This window comes from Myotis lucifugus, unplaced genomic scaffold (genome assembly GCF_000147115.1).
Source record: "Myotis lucifugus unplaced genomic scaffold, Myoluc2.0 scaffold_39, whole genome shotgun sequence".
Classification (NCBI taxonomy): domain Eukaryota; kingdom Metazoa; phylum Chordata; class Mammalia; order Chiroptera; family Vespertilionidae; genus Myotis; species Myotis lucifugus.
This window is the reverse complement of record NW_005871087.1, coordinates 3,738,157-3,763,314: the sequence shown is the minus strand read 5'-3', so window position 1 is coordinate 3,763,314 and position 25,158 is coordinate 3,738,157. Positions and strand designations below refer to the sequence as shown.

General features: G+C 35.3%; 1 protein-coding gene across 6 annotated transcripts in view; it reads left to right on the top strand.

The window, feature by feature from the left end:
- Positions 1-25,158, top strand: part of CMC1 (C-X9-C motif containing 1) — a 60,973-nt gene that overhangs the window by 33,594 nt on the left and 2,221 nt on the right. For 4 of the 6 annotated variants that reach the window (XM_023752963.1, XM_023752959.1, XM_023752962.1 and 1 more), the window contains exons 3-5: positions 19,739-19,829; positions 22,330-22,446; positions 25,027-25,120. In XM_023752963.1, coding sequence (XP_023608731.1) covers positions 19,739-19,829; positions 22,330-22,446; positions 25,027-25,120 — 302 coding nt within the window. Of the gene's footprint in view, positions 1-19,738; positions 19,830-22,329; positions 22,586-25,026; positions 25,121-25,158 lie in introns of those variants that run through there. The other 2 variants (XM_023752960.1, XM_006087597.3) reach the window with 2 other exon arrangements.

The window sequence follows — 25,158 nt, the reverse complement described above, 5'->3', positions numbered from 1 at the left end:
ACCTGGGGGCCTTTCTGCCGGATTGCCTTTAAAAATTCTGCCTGCGGGCCTGCTTGCCCCAAAATGCCCCCCCCCCCCCCGCCAGCCTGATCACCCCAAACTGCCCCCCCCTGCTGGCCTGCTTGCCCCTACCTTCCCTCCCCTCTGGCCTGCTCATCCCTAACTGTCCCCCTGCTGGCCTGCTCACTCCAAACTGCCCCCCTGCTGTCCTGATCACCTCCAACTGACCCCCACTGATGGCCTGCTTGCCCCCAACTGGCCCCCCTGCTGGTCTGCTTACCCCCAACGGCCCCACCCCCCACCAGCCTGATCACCCACAACTGCCCTCTCCTCTTGGCCTCTAACCGCCTCTACCTCGCCCCCGCCACCATGGCTTTGTCCAGAAGAACATCTGGAAGGTCTCCCAGTCTAATGAGCATATTACTCTTTTATTAGTATAGATATATTTGTCTGTAAATATGATTATGATTGCAGATATGAGTAGGACCAGGTAAAATTTTATAGAATGGGCCTTTTATTACAGATGGTTTGCCATGTATGCATTTTTTCTAAAGAAGTAAAAATTACTTCAAAAATGTTTCAGGAAGACTTTGAGAAATTTACAGTATCTGCTTTTCTTCCAAGAAAGTTGTCACTTTTATGCCAGAGTGAGAATTATTTGTATGCTTTGTATGTCAGCATTGGGCCACTGTGACTAGGGGGCACTTAGCTTGACTTGAGAGTAATTATCTTGCTCACTGGCTGGGAGGGAGGGTGTGTGGCAGAGGAGATAAATACTCGGTTCTGGGTTATTCGTAGATTGCTAACTTTCTGGATTGATTGTGCAAGCTTCTCCTTTTATTGATATCCACCTTCTATTGACAGACATCTACCCTGGGAGAGAAATGAGATGAAACTCTCTTTCTTTTCATTGTAAAAAGCATTTGAATTTCTAAGGTGTGATAAGGCCACCCAGCCATCCACAGTCAAGGTACACATTTTCATGGAGGATGTTCCCACTCTTGAATAAATTAAAACAATTTTTTCTTTTAATTTAAACTTTCTTCTATAACTGTTTTCTTGTTACTTAAAAGCTAGTTTTTTTTTAAACTACTTCCAAAGCTTTTCAAGCTGTATATGTCCTTGGAATGAATTTATAAATAAGAATTGAGCCCGGCCGGTGTGACTCAGTGGTTTAGCATCGACCTATGAACCAGGAAGTCACAGTTTGATTCCAGGTCAGGCCACATGCCCGGGTTGTGGGCTTGATCCCCAGTAGGGGGTGTGTAGGAGGCAGCCAATCAATGATTCTCTCTCACCATTGATGTTTCTATCTCTCTCCCTCTCCCTTCCTCTCTGAATCAGTAAGACTATATTTTAAAGAGAGAGAGAGAGAGAGGAGAGAGAGAGAGAAAGAAAGAAGAGTATATATGTTTGTAAATAAGAAAACATGTATTTGATGCTCTTAGAAAGTCTTATTTTCTTTCATTAAAACTTGTGCAGTATAGGGAACTCCATAGATTCTCTTAATTTGAAGAAAGTTAGAGGGAAATGTACTAATTCAGAGTTCCTTGGGAAAATGTATCACTTATATATTTTTTTTATGTTTATTTTTTTAATCAAAAACTGAAATATTTTCTATTCAGAAAATATATTTGGATCTAAATATCTTCTATAATTTTAACCCTAAAATATCAATTTAAATATTTTAAAAATGGTTGGGATGTTTGTTTTTTAAATAAGTTAGGTTACTGGAGTTCTACATGTTACTGGATCACCTAGGGTAATTTTCTGATTGGAAAATTAAGAATTATAGTCAGAGGGGAGGACATGAGAATTTTTAAAGAACATATTCAATTTATTTTAGAAGCTGAACCTCTCTTATCATGTGACTTGTTTTGTATTTTTGTTAAACTATATTATCACATAAGCATTGCTGCTATTGGGACAAACAGTGACAGTTGATTCGGGTCATTTGAATGTCTACTGTCTGTTTTAATTTGTATGTTCATTTTGACTGTCATATGCTCAAACTTCAGTGGAAGTCATGAGAACCTATTATTTTTGCCTGCTCCCTCCTTTACGTTGGAAATATTCTTTTTTACTCAGAGGGACCTTAACTTTGATGTAAGGGATTGTTTCTCTTGCCAACTGTTTTCTTCCTTGCCAAGTAAGAGAGTTGTTGTGAACTCTTCAGTGATGCCTTCCCCAGGATATTTGCAGATGTGGTTGGGAAAAGTCATTTCATTCCCGACCTTTGCATGTCAGGTGCTGGGGTGCCGGGGTGCCACCTTGCCTGCGCCCCGGCTCTCCGATCCCAATGCGGCTCTCGCTCCCTCCCATCGCCATGGTGACCACCGGGATGCAGGCTGAGCGGCACCTCCGGAGGCCTGGCTTTCTCTCCCTCCCATTGCCATGTGATCACGGGGCCACAGGCGAGGCGGCACCCCCTCGGCTCTTGCCTGCTGCCTGGGTTTCCGATCACTGTTCTTCCGTCCTTCCCCTTTCGCCTCCCATCATTGTGCCTACGTATAATTTGCATATCGCCCTAATTAGCCAATGGGAAGCGTAGTGGAGGTACGGTTAATTACCCTTTTTGTCTTTTATTAGATAGGATTAAGTTGGCTATTATGTAAATTTGTGCTGTCCTGTACAATAGTCACGAGTCTTATTAGCCATTTAATAGTCTTAGTGGCACTAGCCACATTTCAAATGCTTGATAGCCACATGTGGTCTGTGGCTACAATATTGGATAATGCAGATATTGACCGTTTCCATCACTGCAAAATGTACTGTTGGACAACACTGGTACAGAGACACAAGTCATCTTTTTAAGTGTATATTTAAAAAGATTTTAATACTGGTAGTTCCCTCTGTAAAATGAACTGAAACATGAAAACATGTTTTTCTCTTCTATTTTATCAAAAGAATATTTTTGGAAACAACTGTAATTGAAACTGATTACATATTAAGAAGTTTTACCTGTTTATCTTAAAGATCAGCATATATTTTGGATTATGAGCTAAGCATTATCAATTGTTTTAATAAAAATTATACATTTTTGAAATATATAAAAACATCTACTTTATCTCCATCTTGTGGTAGAAATATATGGGAATCCTATGCTTTCTCATTACTGTAAATGTAACATTAGATGTTAAGTGTTTATTAACAAAGTTTTAGGTCTTACTCAAGGAGTCAATTAAAAATAATTTTAGACTTTGTAATCACTATTAAGGAGGAAATCCAGACCTGCACCTGGCATTCTGAATATGTCAGAATATCCAAATAAAGAATATAAACATTTTAATCATGGTTGAGAGGAAAAACAAATAAGAAAGCTGCTTACTTGCAAATGTAGTTATGTGTTGTTAAAGAGGACTTTGGTGAATATGTTTCTATCATACATCATTGAAGTTACATAAATTGTTTCTTACTGACATAATAGTTTTTTAAAGTAATTTTCTTTTTTTTATGTTTTTATTGACTTTAGAGAGAGAGGAAGGGAGAGGGAGAGGTAGAAATATTGATGAGAGAGAAACATCAATCATCGATCGGCTGCCTCCTACACGCCCTGTACTAGAGAACAAGCCCACAACCCGGGTATGTGCCCTGACTGGGAATGGAACCGGCGACTTCTTCTTCTTCTTCTTTTTTTTATTTTAAAGCAAAGGTGGAAGTTTATTGAGAAATAAGCACAGATTCCCACGTGGGGAGGGAGAAGAGTCCCTGGCAACTTCTTGTTATTGGGTCGACGCTCAACCACCTAGACACACCGGCTGGGCAATAATTTTCATTTTTATAGTTTCTAGTTTTTGAATGTGCACACAATTCTTTTGTGGATGATTCTAATTATAAAATTATTTTTTGAAATAAATAAAAAATTAGCATTAAAATAGTAAACTATAGCATTCTGTATACATAAAATTATCTTTTAAAAATATGATGTATCAAAGTTTTAAGAACATTTTAAATCAGATATATCTCTCATTTTCTTCGTAATTAAACATTTTTTAATTTTTTTAATGAAATATACATGACCTAATATTTTTTAATTGTTATGTTATTTTAGTTTTTTGAGTTAACACTAATACAATTTACAAAGCAAATATTAATTTAGAGTTCAGTTTTAATATAGAAAGTTCTATGATTTCTTTGGGAATCTAAAAGAATATTTTAATTAAATTCTAAGATTTTAGGAAGAATTTTATGCAGCAAATAGATTTTCCAGCTAGATTAGATTTAGATAGCCTTAAAAAATTTTGTTTATTTTGTAATTTGATTACCAGTTTATTTAACTTAGTAATAAGTTTTGGTGAAAAAAGAGCCTTTAAATTTGTAGCATCTAAATTACCTATTTATTTGGAAGATACCCCAAGTAGGAGTTTAAACATGAAAGCTGAATATAGTATAAGATGTTTGTGGGACAGAACAGTGAGCAGATTAGTCTAATTGTGTAAGACTAGTTGCTGTTTAGGGTCATATTTTGGTGCTCCTTGAAGGCCAAACAAAGAAGTCTGTACTTGTTGCAATAGAAAACGGATTTCCTTATAGGAAATAATTTTATTTAGGGGAAAATAAGTGATCTTAGAAACTTAATATTAAATGGAGCTGTTGTGGTTAAGTAGTTTCAATTCAGTAATCTTTCCAATATGTGAGACCTCTACTGCATTTCAGGCTTTCTTCATTTACTTCCCCCTGAATTTTATTGTTAGGTTTTTAGACAACATCATTCTTTTAATAGAAATCATAAACACTTAATTTATATACTGTAAGGAACATATTCTTCAGATTCTAATTTTGGCCAGTATTGATTGATTCCCTCCTTTGATAATATTGTTTTTCTTTCTCTACATCCTGTCTTTAAGGTCCCAGTTTTTGTAAGTTGTATTTTTACATTGTTTAGATTTTTAATACGTATTCTTTATGTAACCATAAATTATTTTTTTTACTACATCTTCTCCTCTCTTTATTTATTTGTTTTGATCCATTCCTTGATTGGCTAGATGTATTGTCAAATAAATAGTTTATTTAAGAAGAGTCTTTGGGTTCTAGAATCCTAGATAATCTATCATGTTTGGAAATGACTGCTTGTTGCCTTGTACATGTATGTCACATAGGGTGGGCATAAAATTGTCAGGTCATATTTTCCTTTCTTCAGAACTTTGTACATATTGCATTAGTATTTTTATGACACTGAATGTTGATCTGGGAATTCTGAGACTAGCCAGATTTTCATCCCTTTCCCACCTTGCAACCTCTCTGCCATATGTGACTTGATTTTTCTGCTTGGATATTAGAAAAAGACTTTGTCCTCCAGTTTGGGAACTTAACTAGCATATAGTTCTCCATCAGTTCTTTCTGGAACATACTGTATTCTTTTGCTTTGCAGATTCAGTTCTTTATGTCAAAACTTTTCTTAAATTGTCATTTAAAATATTTTTTTCTTTTCCTTTTTTGAATTCTCTACTTTAGAGGTATCAGTCGTCTTTGGAACTTTGAAATGGGATTAACACTTGATGTTATTTGCTACATAACAAATTACCCCAAAGTTTAGTGGCTATAAACAAAACACATTTATTATTTTACCATTTCAGTGGGGCAGGAATCCAATATGACGAAGCTGAGTCCACTTCTTTAGTCTCTCACAAGACTTCAGTTAAGGTGTTGGCTCAGGGTCTGCAGTCTCATCTGAACTCTCGGCTGGGGAAGGATCTGCTTCCAAGATCACTCAGTGCTTGTTGGCAGCATCAAGTTCCCCCGTGGGATGTGGTACTGACAGTCTCAGTTCCTTGCTGACTGTTAGCCAGAGGCCACCCTCCATTTCTTACCAGATGAGTCTTTCCCACATGTGGCAGTTTTCTTCATCAAAGCATGAAAAATGGGAAGGCAATAGAGAGCATCTGCTAATCAGATGTAAGTTATGGGCTTTTGTAACCTAATCATGGCAGCGGGATGCCATCCACATTTTCATATTCTTACACTTGATCTTAGCCAAAAGGCCGAGAAGCGATTACATTTTCATATTCTTGAACTAGAAGGAAATCTCTAGGTTTAGCCTACACTCAAAGGGAATGGTTTACCAAAGCGTGTGAATACCAGGAGGCTGGGATTATTTGAGGCCATCCTAGAAGCTGCCTACCACAACAGTTGCCTTGGTTTGCATTAACCTTTTTTTTTTTCAATTTCCTCTATATTTACTATGATTATCGTAAGTCATTCTTATAAAGTCTCTCATATAGCTGTGTCTATTCTATTTCTTATATATTTCTAGTGTATTTACTTAGCACTGTAATGGATTTGTTTTGGTCTTCAACTCCCATTTTTATCTTCTCTTCTCACTCAATTTTATCAACTATTTATTGAAGTCGAGCTTTCTTATATTTATGTTTTTATTAAGTTCTTATATAATGTGACATTTGAGGTGAATTTTCTTATCCTTAGAGTGTGTTTTCAGAGTTGTTTTCTATAACTCTGAAAAATTGTGGGTGAATTCTCTTTAACACTCCTGCCACTCTTTTCTGATATGATTGTCCTCCTTGGTGGGCTGTAGTTTGAGGGCTGAAGTGTGTTCTTCTATGTACTTTTCTGAAGCCTGGAAATTGGGGGAAAAGGAGCACATTGGCCAATGCACTGTTTTTGTTAAATGGCCTCTAGAATGTTTCCTCTTTTCCTGTGAGGTTACTTTTGGCTTATCCTCTGTATTGAGTATGGAACCCTAAAAAATGCATACCCTACTGGTTTTTCTGCCTCTGCTGAGGTATCTATCCTTTGAAGTTGGGTAGAGGCTTTTATTCGAAGGGGTTTTGTTTTTATTTTTTACTTTTCTCTAGGATTCTTATTTATGCCCCCAGTCTGCTTCTCTCAAGAATGAAAAGTACCATTATTGGGAATTCTCAGGGTTTTTAAACTCGTTTTCTTTCCCCATTGTGTTCTAAGGGAAAGAATTGGGACTAGGAGCCTTGCCATGCTGAACTTTGCTAGAATCCTTTTTTCTTTCCTAACTATTACTTTTTGAAGCTTATGATATGAGACTATATGTTGTAGTTGGCCAATTTTTTTTCTTGTTAGTCTCATTTTGTTTAGCTTATTGAGGAAAGGTTTATGAGCCTGCAATATTCTTCAGTTTTTACCCAAAATATCTGTTGCCTGAATTGTTTTATTAGCATATAGACTAGCTTCCCTAATCTAGAAATTTATTTTCCTTCTTCTTCCTTAACTTAACGTTAAGTTGTTGCTAGGTAAAGCTTTCTGCAGTGTGCAGTTTAGTTCATGCCATTCCCCACTGCCTAAGCTCAAATCTAAATTCTTACATTTAATGTGTTCCAGGATTTTACTTAAGCCCACAATGGGTAGATTTCCAAGATAATGGTTAATACATAATATGGTATATATTCATAGTGGTTTTTAGACCTCTCAGTCTCTGATCACCTTTCTGTAGGAACTTGCTCATTTGTCAAGATCCATCTATAACATACAAGTGTCCACCAGAGGAGAACACAGATATGCTGTGATCTTCTTGCCATTGTGATTGGGACATTGATATTAAGATTGGTTTAGGTATTCTGTCATGTTTCACATAGTTGGATCACATATGATTTCATCTGTCATTCTGTTCTAAAATTTAAAAGTTTTTTTAAAAACATAATTGCAAAAATTTGCATTTGTCCCTGAGAAATTTATCCTTTAAAATTTTTTTGCCTTGGTTGTCCATATTGTTGAGATTGTTTTGAATCTCAATCTTCTTTTATACCTGTATATGCTAATTATGCCCTTAGTGGTTTCCTATAAGTCTCTAATAGAAATAGGAATTTTGTGGGATGCAGTAGTTTCATTATTTTTGCATCCTGTTAATCTCATCCAGTTCTGTTTTTCCTCTCAATGTCTCTGGTGATCTGAGGTATGAAAATGGTGATTCACTATAGGTGCTAAGGCTGGGTGGAGTAGTTGATATTAGTACGTGATCCACGAAAGAGTTGCAGACTTCAGTTTACAGTAGGTAATAGATAAACCACAAAATTTTAAAATGTAAATAGAACCCATTTTCCCTTTGTCTTATGTGGCTGTTTGGAAGTGTTTTATTTCAGATTTAATTTGCAAGTACTTACAACATTTGTTTTTCAAGTTTCTCTATCTATTAGCTGCTGTGATGAGAAACCGATTCTTCAAAAACTGTGGATCAGTTATTTAGTGAAAATGAACTTAATTTGTAACATGTGCAATTTCTCTCAAGTGTGTTTGTTTTTTTAAGTTTGGGCTCATTTCTTACTGATGGAGGAAGAGCTCCTTCCTGATATATGGGAGCAAGTAATTAAGGAGAAAGAAATGGAACTGCAGTGGAGTTAAAAGGCAGCCATAAGATCCATTCTGAGATCTGAATAATATTCAGGATCAAGTGGGTTGGGAACAGATTGTTAGAAATCTTAATTCATCTCTCCCCCCAGCTGTTATGACTTAACGGGGCAGGAATTATGCATATATTCAATTAACTAGAAAGTGACAGATAGCTCCCATGAAAAATCAGTGATGAGACTTCTTACCGGCTACTTGATTATTATTGTAACTTTGTAATATTTTATACTAATAACATGAGACCTGGGAAATAAATTCTATTCCACAAAAAAATATGATGATGCTCTAGTTTTAAAGTTTGTACATTTGGAGAAAGCTCTTTTTAGCTTAAAGTCAGCAAAGCAGCTGCTGTTTGAATTTACTTTGTAAAACACTGAATTATTCATTTCTATAAACAAAACTTCCTTAGTAATTATTTAGCATTAATTTATTTCTCTTTATTTCAATCAACCCTGTTGACATTCTATTTTAAAATTAAAAATATTCTTTGTGGAATCTAACAAATAAGACTGTGACAGTCACTTTTTCTACTTTCTTCAGTCATGATAGAAAATTAAAAAACCTTTTAAAAAATTTTTATGTTTTAAATATATTTCAATTAATTTCTGTTATTTTAATGAAACTTAGAAATAAAATATAGAATAAAAGTGAAATTCTTATTTGGCAGTGTCTTATAAATTGCTTCTTAAGACCAGGCCCCATGATACTGACCTGTTAGACTTTGCCATGATACTTTGCGAATGTATATAATTAATAGCTACTAGACTGCATTCTGACCATGTAGAATTATTAGAAATATTTAAAATAATTATTCATTTCATCATTTGTACTCACAGGTTGATTAATAGACTGTTTAGTAGGAGGTAAAGGCAAAGATTGTTGTTTGACACTTCTTGGATCTCTTCCGTCCATCTTTGCAAATGTAGGAAGAGTCTTATGTAGGCAGTTGTGCTGCCTTTCTAAGTAGCCTGTAGTGAGCTCTTCCTCCTGCAGTCTCTTATTTTAGTCATTGCATGTGACCTCCTTAAGCAATCAGTCTTTTTTTGCCATGTCCATGTGATACTTTTTGTCATTTTCCCGTAATTGCTGTTTGTTTGTTTTTAATCCTCACCCAAGGATATATTTTCATTGTTTTCAGAGAGCGAGAAAGAAAGAGAGAGAGAAACATCAATGTGGGAGAGACATTGATGGGTTGCCTCTCCTACTCACCCAGATTGGGATGAAACCCACAACATTTTAGTGTACAGAACGATGCTCCAACCAACACAAGGGCTCCCATAATTGCTGTTTTATTTTGTATTATTTAATGTTAAGTGTGTCATTGCTTTGCTGCTCCATTGGAGACCTCTGAGAGCAGCAGACAAACTGTTAGCTTACTAAATGTCTGATAATTTAACAGAGGAGTTAAAGAAACCCCTTTATTTTATCAAGTAGCATCCATTCAAACAAAACATTCTTCTTATCTGATGTGCTTCTTGAGGTAAAAGAGGTTTAGCAACTGATAAATAGTACATTCAGTGTGGGCTCAAAGGAAATCGAAACTTTTAGTTAAGGATCCATTTGATTCCCTGTTTTAGGTTCCTGAAGGATGTCAACATCCATCATGACTGACTGCCTCACAGGGCCCTGGAAAGTTATGAGGCCTTTGAAATTAGGGAGTTAGAGATGGGAACATCTCCATTTAATTCCTCTGCTTCTAGGCTAAGATGCTGTTTAGAATTATTATATAAGAGACTTCTGCTTGAGTAGTTGACAAGTGAGTGATAGACGTTTCTGATGGGATAACCACATGTGCATAATTATCTGAGTTGAAGTGTTCAAGAAAGCCTTTCAAGCTGATGACACCAGTCAGCCTTCAGCTCAGAGCCATTGTGCAGACATATTTTGGTTTTCCCCTGTGCAGTGTCTCAGTAAACAAAGTTAGCTAGACTATATAAAATTGTAAGATTTTACGTAAAACAGAAATTCCAGCTTTAAAAATATATAAATCCATTTCTGCAAGGCAAACAGTGATCTGGAATAAAGTAACAGCTGCACCTTCAAACATGGGGCATGCGCACGAGTTGTTAGTCTTTACTTGCACTGTCATTTATATATATTACATGCATGTATAAATTTATAATGTACATATTAGAGAAGTATATATTATAATATATACACGGTGGGGCAAAAGTAGGTTTAAAGTTGTTTGTATGGAAAGTAATACAATAATTAATAAATAATACAAGAATAAACCTATTTGCATACTCACAACTATAGTCTACTCTTGCCCTACCCTTTATAATGTATAAGAGAAATATTTTTCCAAAGATATGCTTCAGTCATAAGAAAGAAAATCAAACCAAGATTTCCGCGTGGTTCAAGAAAAATAGGTGGAGTCTTTCATGCATGTAAAGAATATCCTTTTATGTCTAACGAGTAAATGGCCCACTTTCCAAGTTGCATAGGTGGCCCCAGCCTCAGAGGTTACAAATCCTTGGACAGTATCATACTTTAACAAATTTTGTTTTTCATACCTTAGTTATGGTTTATAACTAACTTCTAGGCCAGTGATGGCGAACCTATGACACGCGTGTCAAAGGTGACACACGAACTCATTTTTTTGGTTGATTTTTCTTTGTTAAATGGCATTTAAATATATAAGATAAATATCAAAAATATAAGTCTTTGTTTTACTATGGTTGCAAATATCAAAAAAGTTCTATATGTGACACGGCACCAGAGTTAAGTTAGGGTTTTTCAAAATGCTGACACGCCGAGCTCAAAAGGTTCGCCATCACTGTTCTAGGCAGTTTCTCATCAGATATAAATTTTGGAAATCTGTATTTCCAAGTTAAGTTGCGTAATTCTTGGTTCCTCATATTCTTTTCTGTAAAGTGGTATATCTAAGACACCAGAAAAGGCACATCTGAGTAATACCTATGAATTATTTAGTGCATAGTAGTAACCTACTTTGTGAGGTTTAAAAATCATATATAATAAATATATATTTCATATATTTTATATATGTTATATCTTTATATAGAAAGTATTTTACATATAATATATACATAATATATATAGTGCTCACTGTTGGACACACTCTAAGTACTCTAAGTTGTATTATTTTCGATTTTAATAGTATAGTTAGCTGTGATTTTGCTTTCTTAAATATATTTGAAAATTTTATATAATACTTGAAAATTTTGTTATTTTCACTGAATTATTGAGTTTACTAACAAGTAAAGTAATACTTGCTGCTCAACTAATACTAAAAATAATTTAGCTTTACTCTTCTCCATCTTTAATTAGAAGGGAATTAAGGAATGAAAGGAGGAAAACCTATTTCATGTTATCTTTAGCAGTAAGAGTTACAAATATGAAAGCATTTTGTTATTTTAGGATTCACCACGTTTTACCCTGATCAGCAAGGGTGGGTCAGTATGTCCTGCTTTTTCTGAAAAAGTCTATAGAAATAATTTGGTTGTTGTAGGTATGTGCCTGCTTTTTGGAGGTGGCAGTGGTGGAAAGAGTATGAGTTAAAAAGGACTGTTCTTTGCCCACCTTATAAATATTTGTGTCTGAAGCAATACTCTTCTCTGAGAGTAATCAGTCTTTGATAAAACCACAGTCCTAACTAGTTGAGCCGATAAATAGTGAGGTTTGTTTTAAAGAAGTCAAATTTATTTTATGTCAATATTCTATTTGCCCTGTATAAGATATATTTAATTACTTTATTCCATCTCTGTGTTCAAATTAATCAGATTCTGCTACATATTGGTGCTCAGATTAGAATAATTCTTTAATCAACTGTGTTATCCATGCCATGGTAGACTAGAATGGAAAAGCTACTCTTGGCATATTGAAGATGTGTGCATTTTATTTTCTATTGTAATTTAAAAGTAAAATCAGAAATATTGATTTCTACTTGACTGGAGAGATGATTTAGTTTGAATATCAGTCTGATCTTAATCAAGTGAGAATTAATTGAGTTGGAGGTATTAGATATTCAGTGATGTTCACTGAACCATGATCAATCTAGAGAGAGGCTTTCTTTTGTACTGTGTTGGAATTATCAAATAGCTCATGCACTGCAATGTAAAATAATCTTTTCATGTTCATCCTTCTACCTTCTTTGTCTCATTATTTGCACCACTAAATTCATTCTATACATAGACTAATCTCTAAAGTAGCAAGCTAATAAATCACAATTTAATACAAAATTAAAAGCATAATAATTTTGTCATAAAATGAATGCAGTTGTCAGAATTTTACAATGATATATTTTCTGGTGCTTAATTTTAAAACCAAGTGATTAAAACTTCTGTTTTCCAAGTGTAGTTGGAACTTGAAAAAAAAACTTAGTTTTATTTTTTTAATGTTCAACATTGTAAGAATAAAGTGAGCAATACAGAACTATTTTAGTGTTTATTTCCAGAAATAAAAATAGAGTCTGTAGCATTATATTGGTCTGAAATGTGGCATGGGCTTTTCATTTATTTTAAGAGTGTGATAGCAATATCATAAGTGTTGTGAAAATATAAATGGTGAGATGACACCTCCATAGGACTTGCTTCTAAGTAGTAAAATTGTAAAGTCTTTAAATAAACTGCAGCCAGAACTGAAAGGATCGATTTGCCTTGTTAACTAGGGATACTACACTTATTAAATGTCTAATTAAATTTAGCATAACATGTCTTTTATTCTCTTTTTTGCTCTTTAAAGCTGAGAATTTGGACTTATTAGCAAGGTAGTTCATGTTATCATTGTCAGATTTCTTTCGTTTTGGCAGTTGGTGTGACTATGTTAAATGAAAAGAAAGCCAATCGTGTGACTTTGATGGTATCATTTCATCTTGGAAGAGTGCTTTTCACTTGGCCTGGGTATAATGGAGAGAGTAGGATCTCTGTAGTTGTATATTTTGTGAAAAGAAATGTCCAGATTTGTATTTGATAGCAATCAGCATTTAATGAAATTAAGCGAAATATGCAGAAATATCCCTAGAGTGTGATGAGTAGGGTGGGGTGTTCTTAGTGAGATGTAGAGGGATTTCCTACACACACACCTCCCTACCTCCCCGCCTACACACACACACACACACACACACACACACACACACACACACACACACACACACACATCTCCCTGCCTCCCTTTAGGGGAAAGAGCTTGTTTAGGGAAAAAAAGGAAGGAGATGTCTTCTTTACTCATAAAGTCAAAGCTCCTCTCATCTGGACTCCACTCCCCCGTACCCCCTCCACCAAAGCTACTACTTTAAAAAAAACAAAAACGTTTCGTAAGTTTAACACACATTCTAAAACACAGAACAAATGTGCTTCTTCAATTCTTGTTCCCTTCAACTCTTCTTTTCCTCTGCTGAGACAACCAGTTTCTTACATCTTCCACAGCCATTTTCTGCTTACACAAACATCAATCTCTCTTTAAAGATACATGCATACACACATACACACACTTATATGTGTATATTCTAAACTAAAATGGCAACATATTATTAATAGACTCTTTTGCATTTTGCTTTATCTGTTTAAGTCTTTGGAGATTGTCCTTATCTGTATACTTTTTTTAAGTGGCTGTGTGTAGTATTCTGTGGTATAATGTTTGTACTTTGGTTGTGGGGTGATTGTGTTAGATTAAAAGAAAGCTGGTAAGTGGGTTTTAATGGTGTCAAAGGCTATTTTTTACTTATGTAAAAATATTGTTTTGCTTCAGCTAAGAAAAGACAGGATAGGGAATGGCTGGTGACATGTCATTCTCTTAATGATTCCCTACATGTGATTTGTAACATAGTTTCAGAAAGATGTAGCCATTGTTATTATTTTAAAATATGTTTTTATTGATTTTAGAGAGGAAGGGAGAGGGAGAGAGAGATCAAAACATCAATGATGAGAATCATTGACCGGCTGCCTCCTGTATGCCCCCAACTGGGGACTGAGCCCGCAACCCGGGCATGTGCCTTGCCAGAATCAAACCCATGACCATTTAGTCCATAGGTCGACGCTCTAGCCACTGAGCCAAACCAGCTAGGGTGCCATTGTTATGTTTATATTTGTCTTGCTGCCTACTGTGTTTGGATTTCAAGAATTTATCAAACCTTTATGAATGCTGTTTTTTAAGGGAGTTACAAAGCTACTTCAAATTCTGTATGGAGCAAAAGCAAGGTGCTAAATATATAAATTTGCAAACCAGCAGATTATGAGGAGGGTAACCCAGATTTTATCAATAGTCTGGAAACCACATCTAGTAAGGTAAGGGAACAGTGTTCACACTGGCTCTGAACCAGGAGAAGGGGAAAACTAGGAATGTTATTTCCTACTAGTGGCCTGGTACATGAATTTGTGCACATTGAAAGGAAATTAATTAGAAGAAATATTTTAATGTCGCTATATGCCCTTCTCTATAATAGAAGTGTCAACCAAATTCATGATCAACAATGACAGATCAAAACACACACATGCGATTGATGCCAGTGAGAGCTTTATATATGGAGATAAACTTGCTTAACTAGACCTGCTTTCTGATTTAGTTAAACTTTTTCCAGCCCAGTGAAGCACCCCAACTTCTCTTTCAGGTAATTGTCAGCAACACAGCAGTAAATATCAACACGAAGCAGATTATTGTAGATCACGCAGGGAGAACAAAGGGTAAAATATTTAACTGCAGCAGTGTTTGACTATATTCTGGGTAGTGAGAAAACCTGAAGTCATTTTCAAGGTCCACCATTTCTTCTTTTCAGTCGGGTCAAGTTTCTAAGCTTTCTAAATCTCCGTTTTCCGGCTAATGAAAAGAAAATAGGATTCCACCAACTCTCCTATCTACCTACTCCAGGACTTCTGTGAGGATCAAATGAGATGAGGCATGGGAAAGCGCTTCAGACATTTGGTTAAAGTGTGAAATGTTTCCACCTGGCTGTGTTCCTGGGCTGAAGAAACTGCAAGGAGGCTAGTCACTAGAGAGAGGAAGCTGGGCGTTGCTACGTGACGTCATTACCCAGATGGACACTTGGTATATTACCCAGATGGACACTTGGTATATTAACTAGATAGATAGATAGATAGATAGATAGATAGATAGATAGATAGATAGATAGATAGACAGATAGATAAATAGAATAAACAGATGTACAATAGAGTCAGAACTGTTTACAAAATCTTTCACAAAAATTTCATGACATTGTTCATGCATGCTGTCAGTTATACAGAGTAATGTGCTTGGTGGCCTTGTGGCTTTGGTTTGCATCAGTTGAGCAGTCATTAGGAGGAAGACAAACTACTGTCTTCGTGGTTTCTCTGCCTTGGCTCAGGCCTTCATTACTGCACTTGGAGCTGGTGCGCTCAGAACTGAGGGTGACCTCCTGTTGTCTTCAGGCACTTTTTACTTCACAGCTTCCAGAAGGGAGGATGATTACTGAGAGCAGCACAGCACTTAGGCATGGTCTACAGGGACCTGGCATTAGACTGCTCACAACAGAAGTCTTTACTTAAAAGATAGCTTTTCCTGTGAAAAATTAGTTTTAGACTTAAATTTATATTACAGATTTAACACTCCAGACACCTTTGTATGAACTTACTAAAAGTCGTCACCTATCTAATCCCTCCCCAAATTGCATCATTTTCAGTTCTACATTTTAAAACCTCTTCTGATTTAATAACTGGTCAAAAGATCTTTTATACAGTGTTTAAAGTATATCAGTTTTTGTTCTTATCCAGTTCTGTAAAAGCAAATGGTTTTATGCTTAAGATTTCCAGTTGTAAAGTTATTGATACATTATGAACTTAAGGTGATTTTAAAATCTGTCCTACTACATGTAATTAATAAGCAAGACCTCCATAAATCTTTTTCATTTAGATAAAATTGAAGTTCTAGATTTTAAGGTGAGACCATTAAGATGATGGTGTAGTTACAGAAATATTACACATAGCTTATATGTTAAAATTCTAAATTATACTTGCTTTTTATAATATAGCTGGAAAATAGGTACTTTATAAATATTTTACTCATTAATGAAATAGAAAGTTACAAGTAATTCTTTGTCTAAAGGGGTTCTATAAAAATTTATAAGCTTAAAATTTCTAAAAAATTGTAGGTTAGTGGGGATATAAATGGAGTGGTTTCTAGTCAAAGACGAGACATTAGGGATTATTTCTTTTAATTTAATATGTTTTCAAAGTGTCATCTCATTGAATGCTTTAGCTGTAACTGGATGACTAAATTATTTTGCAAATAATGTTTGGGGTTTATTGAAATACTAAAATATAAATAAAAGTTCCATAAAGTAAATGAGTTATAAACAATTCTAAATGATTTTTTTCTCTTATTGCTTTTATACAGAGGTTCCCCCCCTAAGGTTTTTTCCTATAGAAACTGAAAATTATATAGGCTACTTGTACATAATTACAATGTGATTATTTTGCCCATTACCTTAGACCAGTGATGGCAAACCTATGACACGCGTGTCAGAGGTGACACACGAACTCATTTTTTTGGTTGATTTTTCTTTGTTAAATGGCATGTAAATATATAAAATAAATATCAAAAATATAAGTCTTTGTTTTACTGTGGTTGCAAATATAAAAACATTTCTATATGTGACACGGCACTAGAGTTAATTTAGGGTTTTTCAAAATGCTGACACGCCGAGCTCTAAAGGTTCGCCATCACTGCCTTAGACTAAAGTTAGGAGAAGACTTTCTGTTTTTCATAGATATACTTGACCTAAATTTTATTATACCTAAAACATATTTTTACCAATAGTTTCTTATATGGTATTGTTTTGTTTTGTTTTGTTTTCAGAGAAATGAGGGTTTACAAAAGAAAGATACTCTCTCACGTTCTTGATTTTTTTTTAAGGAAGAAAGTCTTGAATTCTATATTTAACTACTTTTCTTTAAAATTTACAATAACTTTTAATAAACTCTCTACCCTCAGTATTTATTGATATTCATTTGCATTACCTTAAGGTTTACTTAAGTGAATGAAATTTTATTTTTACTAGTATAGTGTTTAACGGTAATTAAATTATATAGAGGTGTTAGAGCTCTTTAACATTTAACATAATATTGAAAGAAGCAATTTCAATTGGATTTGTTTCAGAATACCATTTTAGAAATCATTTGGCAGTATTAGCAACATCATTATTATATGAATGTATGCTAATGTGGTATGAAAGAAAGACCCTCATTAAAATCTTGTTGCTAAACAAGTGACAAAACCCTACAAACAGCTTGAGGCTTTAGGCCAGTCACAGTTATTCCTGAAGAGATTTGGACAAGTGTGAAAATACATAGAATGTGCCTTTATTGTGATCAGAACACATAAATGCTATCTCGCATTAATTCCCTACTAAGGGCATTTCTATTTATATTAGGGAAAGAAGTCTTAAAATAATGAATGCCTAAGCATTCTGTTGTGAATTTCTCAGTGTAAAAATATTGTGTTTGTTAAATTCAGAATGTGGACTTTTGATAATAGCCATTGTGTTTGTGTTTTCCAGAAAAGGACTAGGATTGGTCAACTATAAAATTTCATTAGGCAAAGTCTTTCTTACAGACATTAACTAAGTGAACTGGTCTGGAGTAGGTCTCTGAGGTTCCAGGAAGGAGAGGTGGTGCAGGGAGATCAGCCCATGGTTCCATGTCATCATGGAAGTTCCCTTCAAGAAGCCTTTAGGCAGATTTAGTCCTTCTGAGTTAACTTGATGTACATATTCCCTTTGAGTATTGCTCATGTCTTAATTTTTATTTGAGATAATTCTTGCTCCTAGAAAGGTAGATTTTATTATGCCATAAGTAGAAAAATTAACTTGTGTAGGCATGCTAATGACATTCCAGAGTGAACGTTTTTGATTGCCATGGTCTCTACTGATAATGAGCTGATTATAAGTCTGCTTTGAATTTTTGAGTTGTAGGAAGTCCTTAGTCAAAGCGCACAAAAAATGATCCCATGGTCTGATTTGGCCTGGAATCTAGCTCATTTGCACAGAGAGGATGGAGAACATTTCGTAATTGGAATAAAAAAGGTATCTGAGTAGGTTCAGGAATCAGAGAGCAATTGTTGGGACTGCTGAGACTAGTGAACAGGGAACTAAAGGAAGCTAATTCTATATTTGAAGTGGAGTATTACATGTCACCCATAATTTAATGTGATTAGACCCACTAAATTTTTGCATTAAAGTCATTACCTGCATCTATTGCCTTTGTTCCTATTCTACCATGTATCCTTGAAAGTATTCTGTGATACTGCAGGTACATACTGATATCTCCGTTGTAAGGCTCTTGTCCCATTAAAAAATATTTTTGTGATATATTATGTGTTTTCAAGGAGTCTCCTGAAATTACCTGCTTACTTTAAAATAATTATAAATTATATTCCTTAGTAACTAAATGGGTAACACACAGCTCAAGAAAAGAAGGAAATCTTGATGACTTTGCATTACGAGTTATAAAAGATAGTCAGAAAAAGTTAATTTTTTACCTAGTTAATTCTTTGTGAGGATGATATAATTTAAGATTTCTCTCCCTCTTTTCCCCTACCTCTCTCTCTCAAAATCAATAAACTATATCCTCGGGTGAGGATTAAAAAAACAAGAAAGGGGTGCCTTTATGCATCAAGAGAAGACATGCAGAGACTGGACACCAGATGCCCATGTCTAGAAACAGCTCCTTTTTTTATTTACTTTTAAGTATATTTTTATTGATTTCAGAAAGGAAAGGAAAGGGAGAGAGAGATATAGAAACATCAGTAACGTGCGAGAATCGTTGATCCGCTGCCTTCTGCACCCCCCACACTGAAGATCTAGCCCTGACCCTGGGAATTGAACCATCAACATTCATAGGTTGAAGCTCAACCACTGAGCCACGATGGCTGGGCGGAAACAGCTTTTCTTTTGTTCTTCTTACTCTATATTTCTTCTAGAATATCCTTTTTCCTCTTAGAAATCATATTTCTCTGCATCCCATCTGTCTCCTCACTCTATCTTAGAGGTCATCCTCTCTCCCTCCTTTCATATCTCTTTGTTTCCACAAAGTAAATGACACTCATCTCATTCTGCCTTTCATTCTTGTACCTGTCTTTGGTAGAGCATGTGCTGTGTGCCAAGCACAGTCTAGGTCAGTGGTCGGCAAACTGCGGCTCATGAGCCACATGCGGCTCTTTGGCCCCTTGAGTGTGGCTCTTCCACAAAATGCCACGTGCGGACGCGCATGTACAGTGCGATTGAAACTTCGTGGCCCGTGCGCAAAAGTCGGTATTTTGTGGAAGAGCCACACTCAAGGGGCCAAAGAGCTGCATGTGGCTCACAAGCCGCAGTTTGCCGACCACCGGTCTAGGTAATAGATGTTAAATTATATCTGTCAGAAATTGTGTGGATATAATTACAAATTTTTTTTTCTTTCCAAATGTTTTATTTCAGATTTTACCAAATGTTGCAAGGAGTCTGGAATGCTTATGGTAGTAAAATGCCGGAAAGAAAATTCTGCATTAAAAGAATGTCTAACCTCTTAGTAAGTAGTTATCTCAGTGTTTGTGCGTCTTTGTGTATGTGTATGGAGTATATGTAGTAGGTAAGAGTTTATTATTTAACTCATTCAATGTAATATATTCTGTACCCCTTTAATCCATCATATTTTTAAGCTGAGTCTAAAATATCAATTTGTTAAACATTATTCTTAAAAAAAGCAACATATTTATAAAGTGTTTCTTTAAGTTATGTGGGTCAGCATTGTATCTGATTAAATATATGTAAACAAAAGCATGTTTTTCTTTTTGTTTTGTTTTTGTTTTAATTATTGTTTAAAGTATTACATATCTCCTTTTTCCCCCAATTAACCCCCCACCACCACTTGCACCCCCTTGGCAAGCCCCCACCGCCCCCAATGTTTGTGTCCATTGGTCATGCTAATATGCATGTATACAAGTCCTTTGGTTGATCTCTAACCGCCCCCCTCCCCTGCCTTCTCCCCGAGGTTGGAAGGTCTGCTCAGTGCCACCTTGTCTCTGGATCCATTTTTGTTCATCAGTTTATGTTGATCATTATATCCCACATATGAGTGAGATCATGTGATATATATCTTTCTCCGACTGGCTTATTTCGATAAGCATAATGCTCTCCAGTTCCATCCATGCTGTGGCAAATGGTAAAAGTTCCTTCTTTTTTTATAGCAGCGCAGTATTCCATTGTGAAAAGCATATTTTTCATGTGATTTAACCAATTTCATGAAGAGGTTGATCTATAGAATATATTATAGATGGGTTTATAGTTAAGAAATAAGCCGAAACCGGTTTGGCTCAGTGGATAGAGCGTCAGCCTGCGGACTGAGAGGTCCCAGGTTCGATTCCGGTCAAGGGCATGTACCTGGGTTGCGGGCACATCCCCAGTAGGAGATGTGCAGGAGGCAGCTGATCGATGTTTCTCTCTCATCGATGTTTCTAACTCTCTATCTCTCTCCCTTCCTCTCTGTAAAAAATCAATAAAATATATTTTAAAAAAAAGAAATAGTATTTTTCATCTTTGAGTAAGACAGTGCTCTGCTTTAGTTACTATTGACATTCCATAAAATGGATGTAACCACTATGCTCTCTCATCTTTTCATAGTGACATCTTGAAGCATTGTTTGTGCTCTGGGTTCTGCCTATCTCATCTTCATGAATTCAATAAACTGCAATCTGACTTCTGTCCTCACTCCATTGAAGCTGCTCTTCCTAAAGGTCTAGTACAGTGGTCTCAACCTTGGCTGCACATTAGAATACCTGTCCTTTCTTTTACTTCACCTCGCTAGTAATCTCATAAAATTCCCTTCTATCTGGCTTCCTGTTTCCTAAAGTCTCTAGCTAATTCTTTGCCTCCCCCCCTCCCCCCCCGCCCTTAACCTGTTCCTTAAATTTGCTTCCCTATTTCTCTCCTCATTTTTAAATCTGAGAAAGCTCAGTTTGTACTCATAGATTCAGTTACTTCCTATTGACCGACATTTCTATGCTGCTTTCTTCAGGCACAAAACTGAACTCAGCTACTTTTACTCTGCATTATGTGTCTTTGTGAATTATACAGTTGTCTAGTATCTTTCTTGTCTCCTAACTCTTATTGGTTATTTCCTATTGATTCATTCATTTCCCAAATCTCCCCCAGATCCATTGCATCCTTTTCATCACAGCTGCTCCTCCTTTGGCCTAGGCCCTCATCATTTCTTGTCTGGGTCATTATAATAGTTTATTTATTGGATATCCTGCTTCTAACTTTGCTGCATGCTGTCAGATTCATCTGAGACACAAAGCTGACCTTACAGTTGCTCTCCTAATAGTGCTCCATCATCTTCAGGATAGATTTTAACTTCTTACTATGGCATAAATGGACCATCAGGACTTGGTTCTTGCCCTTTCTAGCTACATCTCAGGCCCTTTCTCCTATGTACATAATCTGCCATAGTGGTTCCAAGTTACCTACAGTTCTTTAGGCATCATAGTTTTTCCTCATCTCTTTGCCTTTGCATCATATGTACCTTCTAAAGGGATTTCTGATGGTCCTTCAAACTGCAGCTCAAGCATTTCCCCTTGACATCTCCCCCTTCCTCACTTCTTCCCCATCTTTCCATGGTGCACTGGGCCATACCTCTACCACAGCACTTTGTATATTTAATTATAATTCACTCTTTACCTGTCTGCTCTGTAATGCCATGGGCTCCTTAAGGATAGGCAGTGAGTGTGCTTCTCATTATATCCTGGGATAGTGCTGTTACCATTAGGTCTTTTTATTTTTCTGGTCTTTAATTAGTTTGGTGGAGTAATGTTTACAGTGAATTTATGACCATTACCAAAAATCTTCTTTTGAAAAAAATTTTTTTAATTTCAATTGCAATTGACATTCAATATTAGTTTAGTTTCAGCTGTTAAAATCTACTTCTAATGTTTGTGCCTGATGAACTGGATATCTGAATGTCATTAAAGTAAGCCTATATTAAATACTTGCAGAGTGATTCACTTTAAAAGATATTCATTTCTTTCTTATAGCTATACTGATCCTGCTTTTTATGAAGAATGTAAAATGGAATACCTGAAGGAAAGGGAAGAATTCAGAAAAACTGGAATTCCTACCAAGAAAAGGCTACAGAAGCTTCCAACAAGCATGTAGGCAAATACTCACATGATACTAACTCTATTCATGGAAATCACAATTACCTAAAATAATGTTCTCAAGGAAGTGTGTCTGCTTATCCTAAATTATGGAAATATTAATTTTATCTGAAATAAAGTTTTTTAAAAAAAATTTTAAAGTTAAGTTTATTAAATAAGATAGAAATAAATAGTGAAATGGGACATAGTTTGCCTGGTCATTATGGATTTTTCAAAAATTTTCCACAACTGTAGTTCTACTAATTTTTAGGATTCTATATAGATCTTATCTTATTCTCTATCAATGTAGAGTAAAGGCTAATCATGGGATCTGAAGTAACTAAAGGAAAACAGGAATGGACAACCATCAAAGGTGCTCGTAACTAGGAAGTACAGCAGAGTGATTATGAAACAGAATCCTTCCTTGTTCTCCACTTATTAGCTATACAACTGGAAATAAATCTCATACAGTTATTGTGAGGACTGAGTAGTGTAAGTACATAGAATAGAGCCTTGGACATGGTAAATGCTCTTTAATGGCTAGTTATTGTTATTATTACTAAAGGCTTATTTGGAAATATAGATGGTAGATAAGTATGTAAAAATTAATTAATTTTAAACATCTTTGATGAAAATTTTTCTAAATGTATCACTATATTCCTTGGCCTGTTAATTTGGCTACTGAAAATACTTTAATCTTTTTAAAGAAAGGTCTTCTTTATAAACTTAAATGACCATTTTATAACATAATAATGGTTTCAGGAATGAATGTAAAATTTTTCTGTCTCAATGTAATAATATGGTCCCAGGTTGAGCTTTTATATTAAAAGTTGCTCCCCCACCCCCATGAACTATTAACTTTACTACAGCTATTGCAACCAGTTTCCAGGTAAGTACATTTTATATATGTTTACAGTTCTCATTAAAATCCCAAAGAGAAATGACTACAAGGACAAGATTTAAATTTGTCCCCAACACCACTGAAATAGATCTGACATTTTTAAAGAACTTAAAGAGGACCCTAAAGAACCAATAGTTAAAGTTCCACACTTTTCTCGAGTGAATCACTCAAAGAACTATTTTACTCTTATTTAAAACCCAAAGAAAACACATTTTCCCAGGCCACAGATCAAAAGGAGGGAGATTACTAGAGCAGAAAAAAGCAAAACAAATATAGAAGCCTAGAGGTCACATAACATAGGGTTGGCCTTTTTGTATTGGTGCATTTCTTAAAGCACAGGACTAATTTTTGTTTTTAATTAAAGGCAAAACATTTACTTTAAAAAGTTAGTGAAATATATAATATGTGGCTATTTTATAATTTTGATTTGAATCAGAGTGGCCAACTTCAATTTTATATGGAAAATGCACTTAGAGACGCTACTTTCCCCCTAGGTACTAGATATTTAAGTTCATCCTTCTTTATTATGTCAAAAACTAAACTATTGGTCATAGCTTTTAGACTATCCATGCTTATGCACACTGAAGTCTACATCTACAATTATATACCTGCCTCAGTTCTTGTCTTGCTTGCTCATTCGTGCCTCTGCTGGTATTATTTTGTTGTGACAATCCACAGATTTTTCGCCCTCTAAGATCTACCTTCCCCAAGTAGGCTATCTGGATATGATCATTACTTTGTTTTCACATGATTCAGTCCCTTAGTTTCTAAGGTTTGAATTTCCCCCTATTTTGGTTTTCTAATGTTTCACATAGGTGTCCCTGCTCTGCTTATGAATTAGGTTCCATTTTGACAGAACCTCAGTTTCCTTTTAGAGAAGATGTAAATTTTGTTTTAGCTAATAGGGGATCAAGAGGAAGGGATGCGTGGCTATTTGTTGTTAGCTGTGTTCTCTTCATTGGTATGGATATGCAGAATTGGGATATTGTTATAAAAATCTGAAGATAAAGAAATTTTCAAGGGAAGCTCTTTGGAGCAAGTTTATAAGCTACAGATGGGCCATTCTTTCATTTCGTTTTGCATCTTACCTAGAACAGAGATGATAAAGTATACATTTAAAAATTAAGTATACATTAAAAAAAACTTAAGGCTGGGTACAAATAATTTTTGGTTAATCTTTCTTAAGTAATCTTACACATTTATTTAGCACTTTAAACTGCCAAGAACATTAACCACTGACTTTCTGTTTTGATAGCTACCCTTTTGTTTAGATGGAAAAGCATTTTCTCCACTCAAAAGAAGTTAGTTTAACAAGATAAATGTCTGTTATATGAATTAAAATTAACAACAAACATTTAGTACCAGACCTTGGAATATATAATCCACAAATTTCACCTCCACTTCACATAAAAATAATTTTAATTTCTTTTCATTGTTCAAAACATTATCCAAGCCTTTATCTCATAGGACTTATTTTCTTTACATAGTAAAATTTCCAATCTTGGTTTTAAAAAAGGCAAACCAGTCAGCTACATTAGAGATTAGATGTAATATACAGCTGCTACAGCCTATGCAACAACATGAGAAATAGTTTCTGCTGCTTTCATATTACACAGGTAGTTGCTTCCTTCAGCTAACGCCTGGAGTCTTGTATTAGTTTTATGCATATTGTGTTTTGTTCTGTTACTTGGCAGGAGATTCTACTCCCTTGAGTCAGCTGTGTTCATTGGTCAGAATAAATTCCAGAATCTGACACCAATTCCATTAATCACAGACAAGCCTGAATAAGTGAGTAAGATAATAGAAAGACAAAAATATATGGTGAA